General features: G+C 41.0%; 1 protein-coding gene across 1 annotated transcript; it reads left to right on the top strand.

Annotated features, from left to right (window-relative positions):
- Nucleotides 1–462: 462 nt before the first annotated feature.
- On the top strand, nt 463–17,661 carry LOC108935545 (E3 ubiquitin-protein ligase MARCH6). The gene is made up of 26 exons (XM_018754257.2): nt 463–773; nt 3,795–3,894; nt 4,694–4,767; nt 5,418–5,561; nt 5,804–5,876; nt 6,917–7,085; nt 7,312–7,516; nt 7,619–7,680; nt 7,782–7,814; nt 8,063–8,114; nt 9,203–9,261; nt 10,625–10,705; nt 11,520–11,588; nt 11,709–11,783; nt 11,918–12,052; nt 12,322–12,441; nt 12,562–12,662; nt 12,825–12,962; nt 13,352–13,556; nt 13,766–13,835; nt 15,175–15,356; nt 16,066–16,200; nt 16,459–16,548; nt 16,697–16,829; nt 16,981–17,116; nt 17,434–17,661. Exons 1-26 carry the CDS (start codon nt 755–757, stop codon nt 17,519–17,521), a joined length of 2,748 nt encoding a protein of 915 aa, XP_018609773.1. The 5' UTR covers nt 463–754; the 3' UTR covers nt 17,522–17,661.
- The last annotated feature ends 1,115 nt before the right edge of the window (nt 17,662–18,776 follow it).

Raw genomic sequence — 18,776 nt, 5'->3', positions numbered from 1 at the left:
ACATTAAAAAGCTTTAATTTATGATGTGAGAATAATCAGTTGGCTATTGATGCAGGAACTAATTTCTAAACAAAACTCGAAATAACACCCTAGAATAAACCTTTTATTTATAGCTGATGTAAAGCATGTCTAAGAAACTACTAAATAACGCTGAGGAGGTGAGGGTTACATCGTGCAAATATACTATGAATACTACTAGTCTAGTGCATATTTTATTTTTTTCCCGGGTGCGGCCTCTTATTTTCTTTAAAACATGACTACTGTTGTGATTTCTGCAGCCGACCTGAAGTTACAATTATGTAACCAAAGCCCAATTTTGGTTGAACATCGAGTCACGCTTACTGTCTGTTACCAGATGTTGAAACTCCACTCTCTACCACAACTTGGCTTAGGCTGCCTCAAAGCTGTGGTGACTGTCGTGGAGACTCGGAGCTGTCGTCACTCGTCGTGTTGTGTCGTAAACATTTCTGTGCGTGGCTGTTGCAGATCCTACGTTTAGCCATCGGTGCCCGGTTACATTTAACCTTATACAATGTCGGTAAGTTTAGCAGTGCCCCCTTCTCTCCGGGGATAAATCGACTGGTAGGGCGCAGAACAAAGCTTAGCCCTACGAGCCGGCCCATCGGCGTTGAAAGTGCGGCTCTGATGGTTTTTGGAGCGGCTCTGACGGGCAGTCCGGCGCTCGCCGTGCCGATGTGCTCGGCGTCCGGCTGAAGTAAGTGCTGACACGGGCACTGCGCCGTCGCCACACAAGATGGACACCGCCGAGGAAGGTACGTTGTGCAGCAGCTCCCTTCATTGTACCCGCACATATCACACTTTACCACATATATTGCCTCACGAAAAGTGGCGCTGTATCGTGTCGAATGTGTTTGGGCTAAAATTATCCCCTCTTTTCTGCTGTCGGAGCGCACGCGCCGCCGCCAGGCTAGGCTAGCTTATCATAGCAACCTCGGCTAGCCCGCCGTGGCGTGAACCGACTCGAGGAGCATTTTAACTGATGATCCTGCTTCTGTTCTGCGCTTGTCACTTGTCTTTAGTCCTTAATAAACAGTACTGTCGGTATCAGCAGTAGGTGGGTTATGCTAGCGGTTAACACAGAATTTGTTGTGCAGCTCGCTAGCTAGTAGCTGCTGCTGGCCTGCCCCCTGCCTGCCTGGGTTTGAATCTTATGTTATGTTAGATGATCGTGATCATCATCATGTTTGGAAAGTGAAATATTTAGGTTATTAAAGTTAGTTCGGTTATTGTTTTAATTTGGATGGGTGGCTGTGTCGTGACTGCAGAACGGTTCAAGTTCCACTCTCTGCTTCTCTCTTCTTTGTTGATGTTCTTGGTCTGTGTTGATACAGTTAAAAGTACATATCACACACACTACCACTCATTTACACAAAAAGGGCAATTTTAGAGTCACCGGTTCACTTGAAACACTTTTCCTTGGACTGTGAGAGGTAACCTGAGCACCTGGAAGAAACTACTGTCTGGACCCACAGACAGTTTTGAGCATTACCTGCTGCATTGCCATCCTCCTATATAAATGGGTCTTATACTGTAAGCGATGTCTTAATAACAGATTGAGTCCATAAACAATCGCTTCCTAACCTTGTAAATGAAGGTTTTTTGAGATGCATTATCTACGTTCTTCACAATTTCAATATTTCACTGCTGTTATCCATTCAGACAGAAGCATGTTTTTACTGTGTCGCTTCAAGTGAAGTTGTTTGATCGAGTGCTATGGTTTGAGGAGGGGTTTGAAACCAAGGACCTTGAGACTGCAAGTGTAAGCATGGCTAACGCCTCTGAACTACTGCTGCTCCAAATATTCTTGATGAAATTGCTCATTTAAAAGTTGACTTACAGTATTGCTTGCCGGTTGAAATGAAGTCAGCGTCATTGCTAAAAACTTGGAAATGAGAAGCATATTATCACTAATGCTTCGGTTGAGAGCATTCACTTGCTGATGTTTTATACTGTCTGCAGGTTGTACTGTTGCATATTTTGTTTTGCTCAGTAGCTGCTAATTACAGATTTGGGGGAAAAACAGAATTAATGCAGCTTCCAGTTGAAGGATTGGACATTTAGGAAGAAACACAACTGAGACCTGAAGCTTTATTTCTCATTTTAAAGGGAGTGACACTTTGGTCACTCACCAAGAAAATATGAAATACAGATGTCAGGGCCTAAACAGGGAAAAGTATGAAAACTTCTTCATGGATTCAGCAGCCATAGGCCTGCATGATGGGCAAGTTTCCCAGACGCGCTGTAGTTCTTAGGTTCAGCTGCAGAGAGAAAAAGATAAGAAAGAAGCAAGTGTACTTTCCCGTCCAAAGAATTTGTATTCTTATAGAAACCCAGGAGAGATCATTCAGAGCTGGCAGATCTGACTCTTTGAGGTTTGCAATGCTTATTGGACAGTAGACTGTACCCACTTGTACTCTGCTGGGAACCCCTGTGGAATTAGTGTGGAAAGTAGTAGATACAGAAACATACATGTGACTTCACAATCTGCCAAGGTTTTTTCAGATGAGTATATTAAGTATTGACTAAACTCATAGCATGTTTGTTGAAAACATGGACTGAAACATGACAGCTGCTGGTTTAAACCCAGTCTTGCTTTGCTTCTGAAAAATTCAAACTGCATTACTGGTTATGTACTGAGTTGCTTTGGATAAAAATGTCAGCTAAGCAGAGAATGAATAGTTGTTCAGTTTATATCTGATATTTTGAGATGTCTTAATCAGTGGTTTGTTGTTTTGTTATTCTCCAGTTGAACATACATAAGAAGTGGAATGTATTCACATTGCTGTTTTGATTACAGTTTAAGCTGATACGAACAACGGTTATCTTTGGGATGTCACATTTGTTGTTTAATTTCTTGCCAGTCAGTCAAACTTCTATCTTGATGCAGTGACTTATCGTAGACCAGGGAGCTCTGTATTTACTGGTAAAAAATTTTGGCTGACAAACTAAACTATGGTTGTTAGACCTGATCACAGGGTACAGAGGTTTATATTGTAATTGCTGAAGGTAAATGAAATTGAAAATTGTTGAAAATGTTCAGTAGGAAGACAAAGCTTATTATAGTGTACAGTTAGCACAAGAGTCTAAAGAATGCAGTTGGTTATGGTGATTAGACTTTCAGTTTCTAAGGAATAATACGATCTCTGCTGCAATTAGGATTTCTGCTGCTACTATGAATTTTTTTTTTTTTTTTAAATTGTGGAAAGTATATAAATGGTCCTCAAGGTGTTTTGCTCATAGACTGAGTTTGTAGTTACATAACAGAAATGTTCATGAAATGCATTGTTACTTCAGGATGGAATGGTAGCTGCTAGTGTCATCAAGACAGGGGAAATGCTGACCCAAATGACAATGTACAGTGTTAATCTAATTAATCAGATATAGGTGTCTATACACGGATCCCTGTGATAGCTTAAATTTTTTACTAAGAATTCTGGACATAACTGGACTGTAGGCATTTCCTTGAGCTTGAATTGAAGCTTCTTCAGATGTTTTTGTTTATGCACTCTGTATAGATTGCTTTGTGTATAGCATATAGATCTTCTCTAGGAACTGAGAATCTCACTGGGTTCTCGGTATGGTTTTCTCCAAGTCAGTGTAATGGACTGCACTGAAAATGCCGAAATGCTTCATTAAAGGTGTAGCTGAGTAAAACAAGCAGTGTGCCTTTCATTGACTTAGTTGAGCATGTATTCCCACCTGTCTCCCTCAGCGTGGGCAGGGTTTCTCTGTACTTTGTTAGTAAAACTGATTTGTCGTCTTGTTTCTTGCAGCTGATATATGCAGGGTCTGCCGGTCTGAAGGGACACCGGACAAGCCGCTCTACCACCCCTGCGTCTGCACTGGCAGCATCAAATTCATCCACCAAGAATGGTCAGTGCTTCCTTCATTGCCCTCTTCTGATAGCTGATTTTAGTGATGAGAAAGAGAGCGCCAGCACTTGTCAACCTCCAGCTCTTTTCTTAGTGCAAAAATAGGCACTCAGTTCAGCTTTACAAACCTGCAATTCTCAAGTTGACCATTTATAATGTCATGAAGTGTTGTAACAAGGTGGAGGCGCGGTGGCGCAGTGGGTTGGACCGGGTTCTGCTCTCCGGTGGGTCTGGGGTTCAAGTCCCACTTGGGGTGCCTTGCGACGGACTGGCGTCCCGTCCTGGGTGTACCCCCTCCCCCTACAGCCTTACGCCCTGTGTTGCCGGGTTAGGCTCTGGCTCCCCGCGACCCTGTATGGGACGAGCGGTTCAGATGATGTGTGTGCATGTGTGTTGTAACAAATTCTGAGGTGCCTGAGAAACATAGCACCTGACTCAATAGCAGCTTTAAATCTTATGTGCTCTCTCCTTTTTTGATGACTACATGAAGATTTCACATGCAGGTGTTATGGCCAGGAATATATTAATATTACAGATACTACTGTTAGTAAAGGAGGATCCAGTCCAGAAGGTATTCCAGCTTTCCTTATACCTATAAAACTCAGAAATGGAGTTAAATGGACATGATAGTAGTTTAACTGCAGGAGTTTGTCACCCAGCTTGAACAAAATCCTCATGGACTAAAAGTATGTACTTGCATAGTAACAAGAATGATCCTCCATGTGGTCTGCAAACATTGCATTAACTTGTAGAGTGAGCGAGATGCTGTAAATAGTGATATTTCTCTCTTCCTCATATAGCTTGGTTCAGTGGCTGAAGCATAGCAGGAAAGAATACTGCGAATTATGCAAGCATAGGTTTGCTTTCACGCCAAGTAAGTAATTGCATATCATTGTGTTCTTTGTAATATTTCCATTTGTAGCTCAGTTTTCAACCTGTATATTCTTGTGTTAGATGAAACGCAGGTTGCTGATAATCCGATGTATCATTTGAATGGCATACAGTTGCAATTATAGACACAGCTGAATAGGTACTAAAGAATTAAGTTTAGCTACATGTCATGTTTTAACAGTGCACCTGGTTAGGTTAACCTAACTCAACCTAACCAGCAGAGGGGAAAGTGTGTGGATACTAATAACATGTTCATTTGACAGTTTTCGTTTCTGCCAAGTGTCCATGTTTTTGTCTTAATCTTCACACTTTTGGGGAAAGTGGGTGAAAAAGGAAACGAGTCTTGATGAGATCTGCCATAAATAATTGTCATAGAATTTTGTGCAAGTATATCAGTTGACATATTGAAATGAATGGATTTGCTGACTGTCCAGTTATTCCAGTATCAGTTTTCCCAAGGTCTGGTCATGTGCTGATGAACTGTACTCTGTGTGTGTGTGTGTGTGTGTGTGTGTGTGTGTGTGTGTGTGTATATATACTGTATATATGTTGGTTTGCTGTGCTAAGTGGGAGCAAACTTTTGGTATTGTTAAGTTATTTAATGTGTTGTTCATTGACTTTTCTTTTTCCCAGTTTATTCCCCAGACATGCCTTCTCGGCTTCCTATTCAGGACATTTTTGCAGGACTGGTGACGAGTATTGGCACTGCCATTCGGTACTGGTTCCACTACACACTTGTGGCCTTCGCCTGGTTAGGTGTAGTTCCGCTCACAGCATGTAAGTTTTTCTTTTTAAGCCTCTTCGCATGTGTCTATTCTGCATGTAAGGTTTTTGCTCATTAAATTGACGGAATGCCATGTAAAAAATAATTTGATAATATTTTGTTCTGAAGAGTATTGTTTTCAAATTTGAAAATAATTTTAATGAAAGACCTACAAACTGGAATGTAGAAGTGATGTTCATATCACTGTAAAATCTGGACCAAACATCATTCTGTTCATGTGGTGTTGCCCCAACAGGTCGTATCTACAAGTGTCTGTTTACTGGCTCTGTGAGCTCCCTGCTGACACTGCCCTTAGACATGTTGTCCACGTAAGTGTTGTTTTTGCTATGTCTACCCCTTGCTCTTCTTACTGACATCCGGGAGTTTACAGCAGCACTTCTCGCATCACTACTTCTTGAATTCTGTCCAGTCATTGGGTAGCATTATGTGCACAGCGGATATTGCTGGTACCTCACAGCTCCTTAACTGTGACTTCTTAATCGGGGGTTCAAATCCTGGTCTGCCTTTGTGGAGTTTTTACTAGGGGTGGAAGAAATAACATACAACATATGAAAAAGGAGTTTAACTTTGTAATTGTGTTTTAGCTACTTCAAACACAGGTGCCAAGGTGAGTCATATTAGGTAGGTGACCCAATCAGTATGTCAGCTATAAAAATGGTCTTATAATTTGCACTTTGACTTTACAAAGCAATGTGAGGAAACTGAGTTCCAAGGATGCCAGATAGTTGATGTCTGAATTGCATGTGCTATGTTCAAAAAAACTGCAAGATTATTCAGTGTCTCAACAAGATCAGCCTCGAATATAATGACAACGTGCCAAGCATGGACAAATTGCATTGGTAAAGAAACTGTAAGTCGAGATCATCGACAGGAATAGATGGAGACTGCTGAAATGCCACAAAAGTAGAGCCTCTGAAATTACCAGAGAGTTAAATCAGAACCTTTGTGACCCAGTTTCTCATTTATGACCCAGACAAGAAATATACATCATGAGCGTCACCAAGTTGGCGGCTACCATTCTAAAACTGCTTGCTTCCAAGGCCAACGGTCAAAGACAAATAACCTGATATAAGAAGCACAAAACCTGGACCTCTGAGCAGTGGAAAAAATTAATGTTTTGTTGTGTCATCTTTAACCCCGTTTTCTACACTTGTGGGGGTTTATGTTGGTCATAAATGCTGTCTAATATGACATTATGTTGGACCATAGTATTTATGCTACATTTATACTGTTACCAAGAGCAAAAAAGAAAATTCAATGCACTTAAAAGGAAAAAAACTCCTAGGCTTTTTTGCATTTCAGCTTTCTTTAGCTTATGTGGGTGTTGCTTGGATATACTCTGTTACAGAGAGAACCTACTGGCAGACTGCTTACAGGGGTGTTTCGTCGTGACATGCACTCTTTGCGCATTCATCAGCCTGGTGTGGCTGCGCGAGCAAATCGTCCATGGTGGTGCTCCACAGTGGCTGGAGCAAAATTTTGAGCAGGGAGCCAATGCAGGTGGACAGCCCAATGAGGTACCAATGGATGTGTACATACATCCGTAAATAGAGATGTAATCTAATTTAGCGATGTCTTTAATTGGTATCACGTGTCGCCATAATTATACTGGCACCAGAATCTGTCAACCACACAATCCTTTATGGTTCCACCCTTATTTGTCATGTACGTGCAGACCCAAATTTTTCAATGTACATGTATACATTCAATGACTTACACCTCTCTGCACTCTGTCTGTGGAAGGCCCCTGATGCAGATAATGCCCCAGCAGAGAATGAGCCCCCAGCCGATATCCCCCCTGCTGAGAATGAGGGGGCAGCTGGGAACCCTGATGATCATCTGGAAGGGGCAGAAGACTTGGATGGAGATGATGAGGAGGAGGAGGAGGAGGAAGATGATGATGTGGCTGGAGAGGAAGATGCAGCAGATGCCAACAATGGTGCCCAAGGTACCCCCATGTCCTTGGCCCTATATTGGTCTGGGTTTACTGTGAACCTGGAACTTGGAATTACAGTGGAGTAATTTATCTGTTTAAATTTTCTTGTTGCAGATGACATGAACTGGAATGCATTGGAATGGGACCGGGCTGCTGAGGAGCTCACCTGGGAGAGGGTGAGTCCAGTTTGTACCTCTTCACTTCCAGGTTACTTACTCCATTCTCAGGCAACCTTTTCTTATAAATCCCCTGATTACGTATATCGTTTGTTTTGTAGATGCTTGGACTTGATGGCTCCTTGGTGTTTCTGGTATGCAAATTCAGAGTACATGGCCATTTTACTGTCATGAAAATAAAGGGAGAGTGGAAATGAGTTTTGCAGGTTTTGTTTGAGTTTTATTTGGTTGAGTGAAGCATGGAAAGATTCTGGTCCCTGAAATATTGAAGTTCTTAGACATTCAGATCAAAACCTGCTGTTGTATCATGAAATGGTAGAACTAGTTTTTATTTGTGTTGTCAGTATAAAGTGTAAATAAATGTTTTTTTTGTTTCCCTCAGGAACATGTCTTTTGGGTTGTTTCACTCAACACACTCTTCATCCTTGTGTTTGGTATGTATCTTGTTTTCTGTGTTCTCATTTTAACAGCCCATAAGACTTACTCAAAAGTACTACCCAGACCACACAGTTTAGCTACTTTTCTTCCATAAATCCTGGTTAAGTCATTATACTTCAGTTTTAAATTTGACAGGATGGAAATTCACAGCACTGTTTTCAAGTCTGTACCTACTGCAGCAAAGTAACCTGCATGAGTGTAATGTTACTAAAAACAGAAATCGGGCCAAGACAAGTGTATCTGATACTCACATCTGTCATGTTCTCATCACTGTGTCCATAACACGCTTTAATCTGGAAATGAAAATGTTTTTGGAATACACAATGTTCTGGTGTGGATGTCATGAAATTAAGGAAACTGTTCATTTTGTTCAACTAGTTTTGCAGTTCTTGCTGTTTCTACAAAATAACAAAATTCTGTTATTACAGAAAAATTACATCAAAGAATTGCAGTGTTTATGTAGGTGTTTATTTTTTTTCAAAATGCTAGTGGTTTTTTTTGGCTTTGTGGATTACATACAGTACTTTGCAAAAGTTTTAGGCACTTGGGGGGGGGAGCTGTAACGTGAGAATGCTTCCAAAAATAATGCTCTTAATTAATAAGCTTCCTACAAAGCATCATCAACAACCGCTTGTCCCGAAGGGGGTCGCGGTGGGCTTCGCCGGGTCCAGGTCTCTGGCTGGTCTGGGGGTTGAGTCCTGCACTGGGTGCCTTGATGTGCCAGATGGACTGGCGTCCCGTCCTGGGTGTGTCCCCTCCCTTTCCAGCTTTGTGCCCTGTGTTGCTGGGTTAGGCTCCGGTTTGCCACGACCCTGCTCAGGAGAAACTGTCTCAGACTCTGTGTGTGCGCGCACACGCTTTCTTTAATGACATACAAAACCCTTACTGTAATACTGTAACTTTTTGCAAAGGGAATGCTTGGAAATCTGAAATATGCTCTTTCCCATTGACACTAATGCAGAAGACATTAAATAACCATCTAAAACAAATATTTTTGTGAAACATCTAAGTGCCTAAGATTTTTGCACAGTACTCTGTATTATAAATATTGCAATAATGCCTTTTCATGTTGCTCACTTTTCAGCGTTTTGTCCGTATCACATTGGACACTTCTCTGTCGTGGGTCTTGGTTTTGAAAGACAAGTAAGTAAACACTGCCAGCTGTTGTCATGGCTTCTTTGCAAAGGCTGTTTTCACAAGTCACCAATACTTTGTCCATTCAGTGTGAATTGTCATACAGGAAAAAATAACACTTAAGTCAGTGGTGTCAAACTCATTTCATACAGCAGGCCAAATAGGATTTATGGCACCTGTTGTTGGCCAGTTTTACATCAGATTTATATAACAAAGATGACAACTAGCAGAGTAGTTAAACCCTATCTGTAGCCATTTTAACCTATTAATCCTATAGTCACTTAATTCTGTAATGCTGTATACGCATCCAAAATTAATTTTGTTAGGCTATATGTTTGCACTGTTATTGAAAACTAAAGCATAATACTATGAGATGTTGCAGTTTGTCGCTACTTGCTTCCTCATGTCTCACACCAATTACCTTGGGCACCAGATTCAAAGTTTAGAGCAAGCCACTGAGCTTGTCAAGATTCACAGCAGCATTAAAATGAGTGCAACTGAGTTGAGTACAATGTTCTGACTTATTCATATTTGCAGCAGAAAATATCCAGTTACAGGCTTAAGTTGTTTGTTTTGCTGCAAGAATTATGTCTATTTTCCAGTCAACCTGGGATGTTTTAAACCTTTATAGCAATAAAATGTTATATGCATATCTGTATCAAGTCCTATGAATCTCTTTATTACTACTTGCATGTCTTTATCAGCACCAGGAATGAGCAATGTAAGCTGAGTCACATTGGTTTTCACACGGTTTTCAGCTGCCAGTGAAAATGTGACAAAAGGCTTTGTCAGAAAGCTGATTAGCATCATGCAATAAATCAGTAATGCTCTCTTAAAATTAATTTCTTGAAATGATTAACAAATTGTTGCTGCTTTATGAGGATATATCAATTCTTCCCTCATTAACATGCACTTCATTAGTTCTCCAATGGGAAAATTGTTTTAATGCCAAGAGTAGTTTGAGAGCCATTGTATAGCTTGCCTTAACTGTCACTTCACTGCCACTTATAATAATGACTCTATGGGTAAGGTACCAATCAGGCATTTGATAATTTGGCCATATAATAGATGGATTCATAATTGATCGATTTACTTAGCACAGAACTTTTCATAGGTGGATTAATTCTTTTTTTTGGACAGTAGTGTGTTGTTGTTGATGATTCACTCAGCGTTGGTTACAGTACTTATGTGTGTGGGCTGGCTAAATAACATCTGGCCTGCAGGGTCGTGTGTTTGCCACACCTGTTCTGAAGTCAGCTCGGTTAACGAAGTCCTGAACTTGAGGCAAAATGATGATTTTGGAATGTTCTCGGTGATTCAGTCAGACCTGATTAATGACCCGTTTCCTGTCATCCCTTTTCATCTGCTCTAGGTCCAAGCTTCACACTTCGAAGGCCTGATCACCACAATAGTAGGCTATGTTCTACTGGCTGTGACACTAATAATGTGTCATGTATCCTGTTCTATGTCTTGTATGTTCCAGAGAAATAATTTGCAAATTGAAAAAACAGCCAAGCCTTTGGCTGAAGCTCCAGTGTCCCTGTTCTGAACACTGTTGTTGGTTAACGTGGGTAATGCCACCTGGTGTGTTAACTAATGATGCGGTCTTAATGCTGAAGTGATGAACCAGCCCTAGGTCATCACTGGCCACAGGAAGTACAATACTGCCTATGAGAATACATGCTCAGTCTGCACGCATATAAAGACAGCAGGAAATGCTCAGTCAGTGGAATCTCAGTTGATTATGCTGGTTAATTCCGGGGCTCCATGCTCACTGTTTTGTCACTTTATCTCACTTGGTAAAATGAGCACTTAGTCTCTTCTGTAGAGCAAGGATTTTCACTTGTGAGAATGAGTGGAATGAGTGTAGTATTTCCAGGCTTTAGAACGTGTCTGGGCTGATTGTTGGCTGTCTGTGCAATAATAAGACTAAAAACCCTGAAATCATCACCCAGTTATTTGAAAATTACTGGATTGGATTAATTTAAGAAAATGACCAGCTGGTGAATTATGCTGTATTGTGGCATCTCCGCTCTTTCTTCAGCTAATGGGATAATTGTAACTGCGAAGATTTAGCATTGCTATTGCGTTGAAACATCACCCATATATTTTTTTCTAGAACATGATCAGAATGTAGTAACTTATTTTCTGGCTTGTTTGTTTTTGGAAACGCTGTGTACTGATGCTTAAGCCTTTGCCTGGAGAATGTTTTCAGTGTGCCACAGAGTCCAGGAAATGTGTTTTTTTTCCTTAATGGAAATATGCAGGGTTTGGCAGCTCTAGTGAGATTCCAGCGGTCGCGACGTCTCTTAGGGGTTTGCTACATTGTTGTAAAGGTAACCACTTTAATTCTGTTCAGGTTTTTTTCCTTTTATCACATAACTAAATTTTGTTAACGCTGTCATAATACTAGTAAAACAGAGCTGGAGCTTAATCAACATGCAGCCTCTATACAGGTTTCCTTGTTGGTGGTTGTGGAGATTGGTGTCTTTCCCCTCATTTGTGGCTGGTGGCTGGATATATGCTCCCTGGTAAGTAACGCTTGCATATGATCTGCTCAGCCTGCAGTACAGATGTTGGACAGATCAGCTGAATAGACAATTTAGTGTTATAAGCCTGGGAAAACCTCAAAATGCAACTTGTAAAGGATCAAATATTTTTGCAGGAAATGTTTGATGCCTCTTTGAAAGACAGAGAAACGAGTTTCGACTCGGCCCCAGGAACAACCATGTTTCTTCATTGGCTTGTGGGAATGGTTTACGTCTTCTACTTTGCTTCTTTTATTCTCTTACTGCGGGAGGTAGGACACCAGTTTTTTGTCTACATTCCAGACTTCGGCATAACATATATTTTATTAAATAAGGGCCAGCAGCATCTTTTCACTTTAGGTCCTGCATCTCACAAACAGGTGGAAGAAAGACCTAAAACAGTCATTCAGGATTTTAATGTGTTGGTTTGTTACTGCGTTATGTTAATACTTTGAGCACTGAATCAGCCCATAACAGAAGACATTTATGGCTTTAGTTTACATTCTGAGTTATACCTTGAAACTCTTCTCTCATATTACAGGTACTAAGACCTGGTGTCTTGTGGTTTCTGAGAAACCTGAATGATCCTGATTTTAATCCAGTTCAAGAAATGATTCATCTACCCATATACAGACATCTCAGAAGATTTATTTTATCAGTGGTGTGTGGACTCCTCAGCTTCCCATTGCCCAATTTTATTTCTATTGTTGTTCTTCCTAGGTGGCTATACTTAACAGAATTTTTTATTATTCCCCCCCCCCTCGCGCTTCATTCTCTACAGGTTGTGTTTGGTTCCATTGTCCTTCTCATGCTGTGGCTGCCCATCCGAATAATCAAAGTTGTTTTACCAAGCTTCCTTCCCTACAACGTAATGCTGTATAGGTATACAACTGTTTTTGATTATTTACATAGTCGTATTCAGTTTTGTTCACCAAACTGAGGTCAAAATGTTGGCTAGTTAGTTGTATTTTCCTCTTGATATGAGACTTTGTTGGGTGGCTCTTGCTGATTTGTTGGCTTGTGCTTCTCCCCATCTTACTCCAGTGATGCCCCAGTAAGCGAGTTATCGCTGGAGCTACTGCTTCTGCAGGTGGTGTTGCCTGCGCTGTTGGAGCAGGGCCATACTCGCCAGTGGCTGAAAGGGCTGGTGCGTGCATGGACTGTCACTGCTGGATATCTGCTGTGAGTCATAAGGCTTTTGCTTCCTTGACCAGGAAACTCTGGTGTAACTGCTTAACATGCCTTTTGGCCAGTGTTGAGTAAGAAATGTCTGCTTCCAGAATGATTCTATACACTTCTCCCTCAGTTCTGCTGTTATGACATGTTGACCAGTTCCTGGAAAAACAGTCTACTATCCATGGAGATTTGGTCTTAAGATCATAACTGTTGATGCAGAAAAGATACCAAACCATTTGTATTCTTATTAATTATATTAATATAAATTATTAATACATTCATTCTGTACTTAGCAACATTTTTATTCAAAGTGATACTGCTTTATGAATATCAAAAACCTCCCACATCCAGTACATGTTTATCAGTTTTCCTTAGCAGTCTGTCTAATTTTGCAGAGATCTGCACTCTTACCTGCTTGGAGACCAGGAGGAGAGTGACAACAATGGAAACCAGCCAGCCAATAACAACCACCAACAGATCCGCAACAACGCCATCCCTGCTGTCGGGGAGGGGTTGCATGCAGCCCACCAGGCCATCCTGCAGCATGGAGGTCCTGTGGGCTTCCAGCCCTACCATCGGCCTATGAGATTCCCCTTCAGGGTGAGAATGTGGACCATTCCCATATTCTTATACTTGATAAGTAAATGTTTCCTAAAATGTTCTGTTCAAGGGGTCCTCTGGAAGCATTGTAAGATGATATTGGTATAATAAAGTAGACCCCTGAGACAGTTTAGTTGTGAGTTGCTTTTCACGAGGGCATACATTTCGTTGATTTGCCAGTAATCCCCCCCCACGCCCCCCTTTTGCAGATCGTGCTGCTGATAGCATTCATGTGTGTGACCCTTCTGGCAGCAAGTCTTGTTTGCCTCACATTACCTGGTGAGTCACTGAGTCTTTGAAAATCAGCATTTTCCCTGTTGTGGCAGTTAGGGATTGGACTCTTCATGATGCTGTTATTTACTCTTCATGAACTGTTCTTGATGTTATGTTCATTTGTTTCAGTAGACATTATTGTAAGTTGCTTTTAGCAAAAGTGTCTGACAAACAATCCAGCATCGTGTCTGCTTGTAACACTGTTTTCTGACAACTTCTGGGCAGTTGGTTTGAATCTCCCTGGCTCTCTTTGTATGGACTTGCTACATATTATTCCCATGTTCATGTTAGTCTTTTGTGGATACAGTAGTGTCTTCTCATCCAAAGCCATTATTTTCAGTTAAAATGTGACTAAATCAGTGATCAACAGCTGACAGCCTGAGGGTGAGATCCAATCTCTGAGAACATGCCTTATAGCCCTCAAGACTATCTTGTGTGCAGACAAAAATGTAATGTAAATTAAGTCTTAAATGTATTTGTAAGAGGAGTAAGAAACTTTTATTAATTAGCAGAGCACCTCTGTGAGTTAAATCAGTGCAGGTGCACAGCAGTAAACAGCCTCTTGGGGATAGACTGTATTTGGAGCTCAGTTGTTGACAGTTTGGTGCATGATGCATGTGAGCAAACATTTTGCTTTACTTGATATTCTTGAACAATCACTGATGGGCCATTATGAATGAACACACCCTATCCTTAGTTCTATAAAGGAAAGGCTACACATTTTCTTTAGCAGATGTACAGGTCTTATGTCCCACACCAGCTTTAGCTTGTTGCTGCCAGCCCAATTTCATTTAACCCTGAATCATCACTAAAAAAAAAAATCCCTTTCCATGTGAACTTTCCCTGACTTTTTTCTGCTTATCAACTGGAGGTTTGTTTTTTGTTGGCAGACATGTCTTCTAACAATTATACTAATGTAAAAGCATGTGTTGATTTCTCACCAATGAAAGCATGACATGCTAGATATAGCTGTGCCTGTCACTGAAGATTTCAGGTTGGACAGTGATGGTACTTAAGAAAAACTTTGGCTATTTTTTTTCTGATAAGGAGCATTTCCTCATTAAGTCACTTTGGACAGTGGCATTAGCTAATTAATAACAGAAGATGATTGTTTAATGGCCCATCTCAAATCTTCTCAGAAAATGATTGGCTCCCTGACAGATGTGATAATCCCTGATAAATGGAGCCTGCCACTATGAGTGGGCATATTTCGGCCTAGGGTGTATCTGACCTTTCTGGGATTTGCTTTGTGTCATTTTCACTCTGGTTGGATAAATGGTAATTGATAATGGATGGATATTGTACTGATCAGTACCTGACTACCATACCTCTCTCTCATGTTAAGTGTTTGCAGGTCGCTGGTTAATGTCATTCTGGACGGGCAGCACCAAGATCCATGAGCTGTACACAGCAGCCTGTGGCCTATATGTGTGTTGGTTGTCCATCCGTGGTGTCACTGTCCTGTTGGCCTGGATGCCTCAGGGTCGCACAGTCATTCTACACAAGGTCCAGGAGTGGTCTCTCATGGTAAGGAAAGAGCACCAGCATCTCTAAGTACACATCCCACTGTGTAATATGTTTGGTTATTGCAGTGGTTCACAGCTCTGGTGCTCAGTCTGATTTGTGTTTGAGTTTCCCTGTGCTTCTTAAATTGACAGTCTGCTTTAGGTCTACTGTGGTAGACTGAATACTTGCATACAATGTGACTTGGGAGCCACTACATTGTTTCAGCAATAACCAACTATACCTGTCGTGTTCACAAATTAAATGTTAGCCAGGTGCTTGTAAGTGAACATGTATGGACCAGCAAGTTACTGCTTTAAGTGCAAGTTTTAGATCTCTTGTTTGAAAGTAGTATACGATCAAATAATATAAAACATCTGTAGTGCCAGTGAAAAGTTTTGATATTATACACATACCTAAGCAATACTTATAAGACCCACTGGACAAAAGTGAAAGCAAAGCAACCCATAAGGGTCCTGCAGCTTTGGGAACTGCTGCAGAAGTGCTGGGAAGGCATGCCAGCTGCTTTCCTAGTCAAATGTTTGATTGTCTTCCCAAAAAGAGTTTCTGGCAAGCATAGTCAAACTTTTCATTGGTACTGCATAGAATGATTATTTTACTTAAAATCTGCAGTCACGTTGACAGTTTTAATGTTTCATTTTACTCAGTGCAATAATTGGCCTTTCAGAATTTGGAATCTATGTTCAGTTTGCTAATTTTTTTTTCCTTCCAGATCCTGAAGAGCCTTATCGTGGCTTTGCTGGTAGCAGGGGTCATTCCACTGCTCCTTGGCTTACTCTTTGAGCTGGTAATTGTGGCCCCCCTCCGTGTCCCACTGGACCAGACGCCGCTTTTCTATCCCTGGCAGGTGGGTACTGCAGGTCTCATGACTCCCCCGTAACAGGCCTCCAGTCCTACAGATCTCCTGGACTTGGGACATTCCACGAAGTTACCACCCTGCCAAAGTTCATACTGTGTGGCTGCCAAGTGTACACACATTGGCAGGTGGATTGTTAAGAATAACACATTGTTTCACCATTCAGGCAAACCTGTTTTTTTATTATTTTTGCTGGAGTTTCTAAATGAACATGTATTCTCCTTGGTTACCATGTCCTCTGTCCCACAGGACTGGGCCCTCGGAGTACTCCATGCCAAAATTATAGCTGCCATCACTCTCATGGGTCCCCAGTGGTGGCTGAAAACAGTCATTGAGCAGGTCAGTACACATCACAGCTACTTACTTTAGCAAGTGGACTTTTTTTTTTTTTTTTTTTTTTTCCAGTGTACATTTGTTATTTGGAGTAATTTCTGAATTGTTGGAGGGGGAATAAAACTTCATTTTGTAACTTTTTAAACTTCACTAGGTCTACGCAAACGGAATCCGTAACATCGACCTTCACTTCATTATCCGGAGGCTTGCTGCTCCAGTCATTACTGTCTTGCTCTTGTCTCTCTGTGTACCTTATGTCATTGCTGCTGGTATTGTTCCAATTATAGGTATGTGAAAGTATACTCTTATTCAAATTAATGAGTCCTGTTTTTATCATTTAATTTTATTATTTTTTTATACTGTAATTCAGTAAACATATTAGCAATGGCTGTCAGCTAAGTGTCCTTGACCATATAATGACACATTGCTGTTTTGCAGGAGTCACCATGGACATGCAGAACCTGGTGCAGCGGCGGATCTACCCCTTCTTGCTCATGGTGGTGATTCTCATGGGCATCCTCTCCTTCCAGATTCGCCAGTTCAAGCGTCTTTATGAGCACATCAAGAATGACAAGTAAGTCATACTTTTGACCCATGGAACTTGTTCAATTTCAAGGAGACCTTTTTCAGAGTCTTCTGGTCCTCTATTTGTTAACACTATTATGGATGTCACTTGGACACAGCAGTCCTGGGACCTCAACACCTTGCCTCAAAAAGCCCAAACCTGCTGATCTTAGTGCATTTTTAAGTCATATTTGTATTAATGTTTTCCCAGGGCTTTAAACGCAAACTAATATTATGATTATGTATATGCAGGCTTCTTTCAATGATGTACAGTAAGACTGGTGTGAGTGTCCTAAGTGAGTAACTGGTTCATCTCTCTTCCTCTAGGTATCTGGTTGGACAAAGGCTTGTAAACTATGAGCGCAAGGCTGGCAAAACGAGTATGGTCCCACCCCCCAGCTCCCCGCAACACTAGAATATACTGCGTGCTGCATCGAAAAAAGGCCACCTCATTGGCCCCACGTTTTCTCTGTCTGCATCTCTCCATTCTGGGTTCTGGCACCATGCTCCGCTTCACCTGTGCTTTTTTTTTTTTTTGTCATGTGCTTTGTAAGAACCAGCCTGTGAAAGGCACGCAAGTCTTTGCCTTGACTGAAGCAAAAGAGAAGCAATGTACATAAAAAAAAAAAAAAAAAAAAACTTAATTTATTAAATTGAGTTGTCACTTTATTTTGTGGATTCCTATTGGTTCAGCCTGGAAAGGGATCCATTGCTACTGACATATCAGACTGTCAACACTGCATTGAGATTACCATCATTCTACATTATTGTGACCATAATTCTGAGGTACATTGCAGGACTACACTGCTGAAGTACTTTGCAGATTGTGGGGATTATGTCTGTCTTGTTTTGGGTTTTTTTTTTTTTTTTCTTTTTTCTCCCCCCCTCCCCACCCCTCTATTTTACTTCTGAGGCAGTGTAATATATACATATGTCCGGACTAGTGTGAGTCTTACAGACACCTGCAGTGGCTCTCAGAATGGTGCATCTGTTACTTCCTGTCTGAGGTTTCTCGACTTCTCTTGGACAATATGTAGAGTAACTGCTGAATTTATCCAGAGGTGTTGATTATTTGTGCTTGATGTATGGTAGGAGCTGATCTGCTTAAGGATGTTCTGCTGGTTTTTTTTGTTGAATTATGAACTGAAAAGCTTTAATGTTGACCTTACAGCAATGATAAAATGGCACATGTATGACTCATTTTAGGTGTTAAAAAAAAAAAAGTTTTTTCTTTTTATTGATATGATATCCAGGCCAATGAAGTTTAGTTCCGGATACTTTAGATGAAACATTTTCAGCATTTTCCTGATCACTTTTTTTAAACGGTGAATATTTTGAGGTACAGATAATTCCGTGTTCACGTACATTATGTGGTCAATTGTAATAGCTCAAAATATTTATTACTAGTTTGAATTTGTGAAGCATCTGACTGTATGGGGAGTAACAACTTCTGCGTTTTCAATTCCCTTGTTTTAAAGAAAATTGTGAACAGCATTGTTGTTCTGTCCAGATGCACAATGTTTTTTATGCTACTGTCAATAATTGAAGGCATGCCAAAAAGTGCTTGTCAAAGCTAGTGCTTGAACAAGGGTTTTGAAGTTGCACTCTCAACAGATGGCACTGCCTGTTCGGCAGCGTAGCCATTGTAGATTCCGGATTAAAAGAAGGCA

Source organism: Scleropages formosus, chromosome 9, assembly GCF_900964775.1.
Source record: "Scleropages formosus chromosome 9, fSclFor1.1, whole genome shotgun sequence".
Classification (NCBI taxonomy): domain Eukaryota; kingdom Metazoa; phylum Chordata; class Actinopteri; order Osteoglossiformes; family Osteoglossidae; genus Scleropages; species Scleropages formosus.
Note: the sequence above shows the minus strand (reverse complement) of the source record. Positions and strands in the feature narration are given on the sequence as shown.

Bases quoted from the DNA above. Each gene is read 5' to 3' on its own strand.
- LOC108935545 (XM_018754257.2), top strand. The intron at 5,562-5,803 runs GTAAGTTTTTCT...TTGCCCCAACAG, and splicing joins TGTAGTTCCGCTCACAGCAT to GTCGTATCTACAAGTGTCTG. The intron at 10,706-11,519 runs GTATCCTGTTCT...GGAAATATGCAG, and splicing joins TGACACTAATAATGTGTCAT to GGTTTGGCAGCTCTAGTGAG.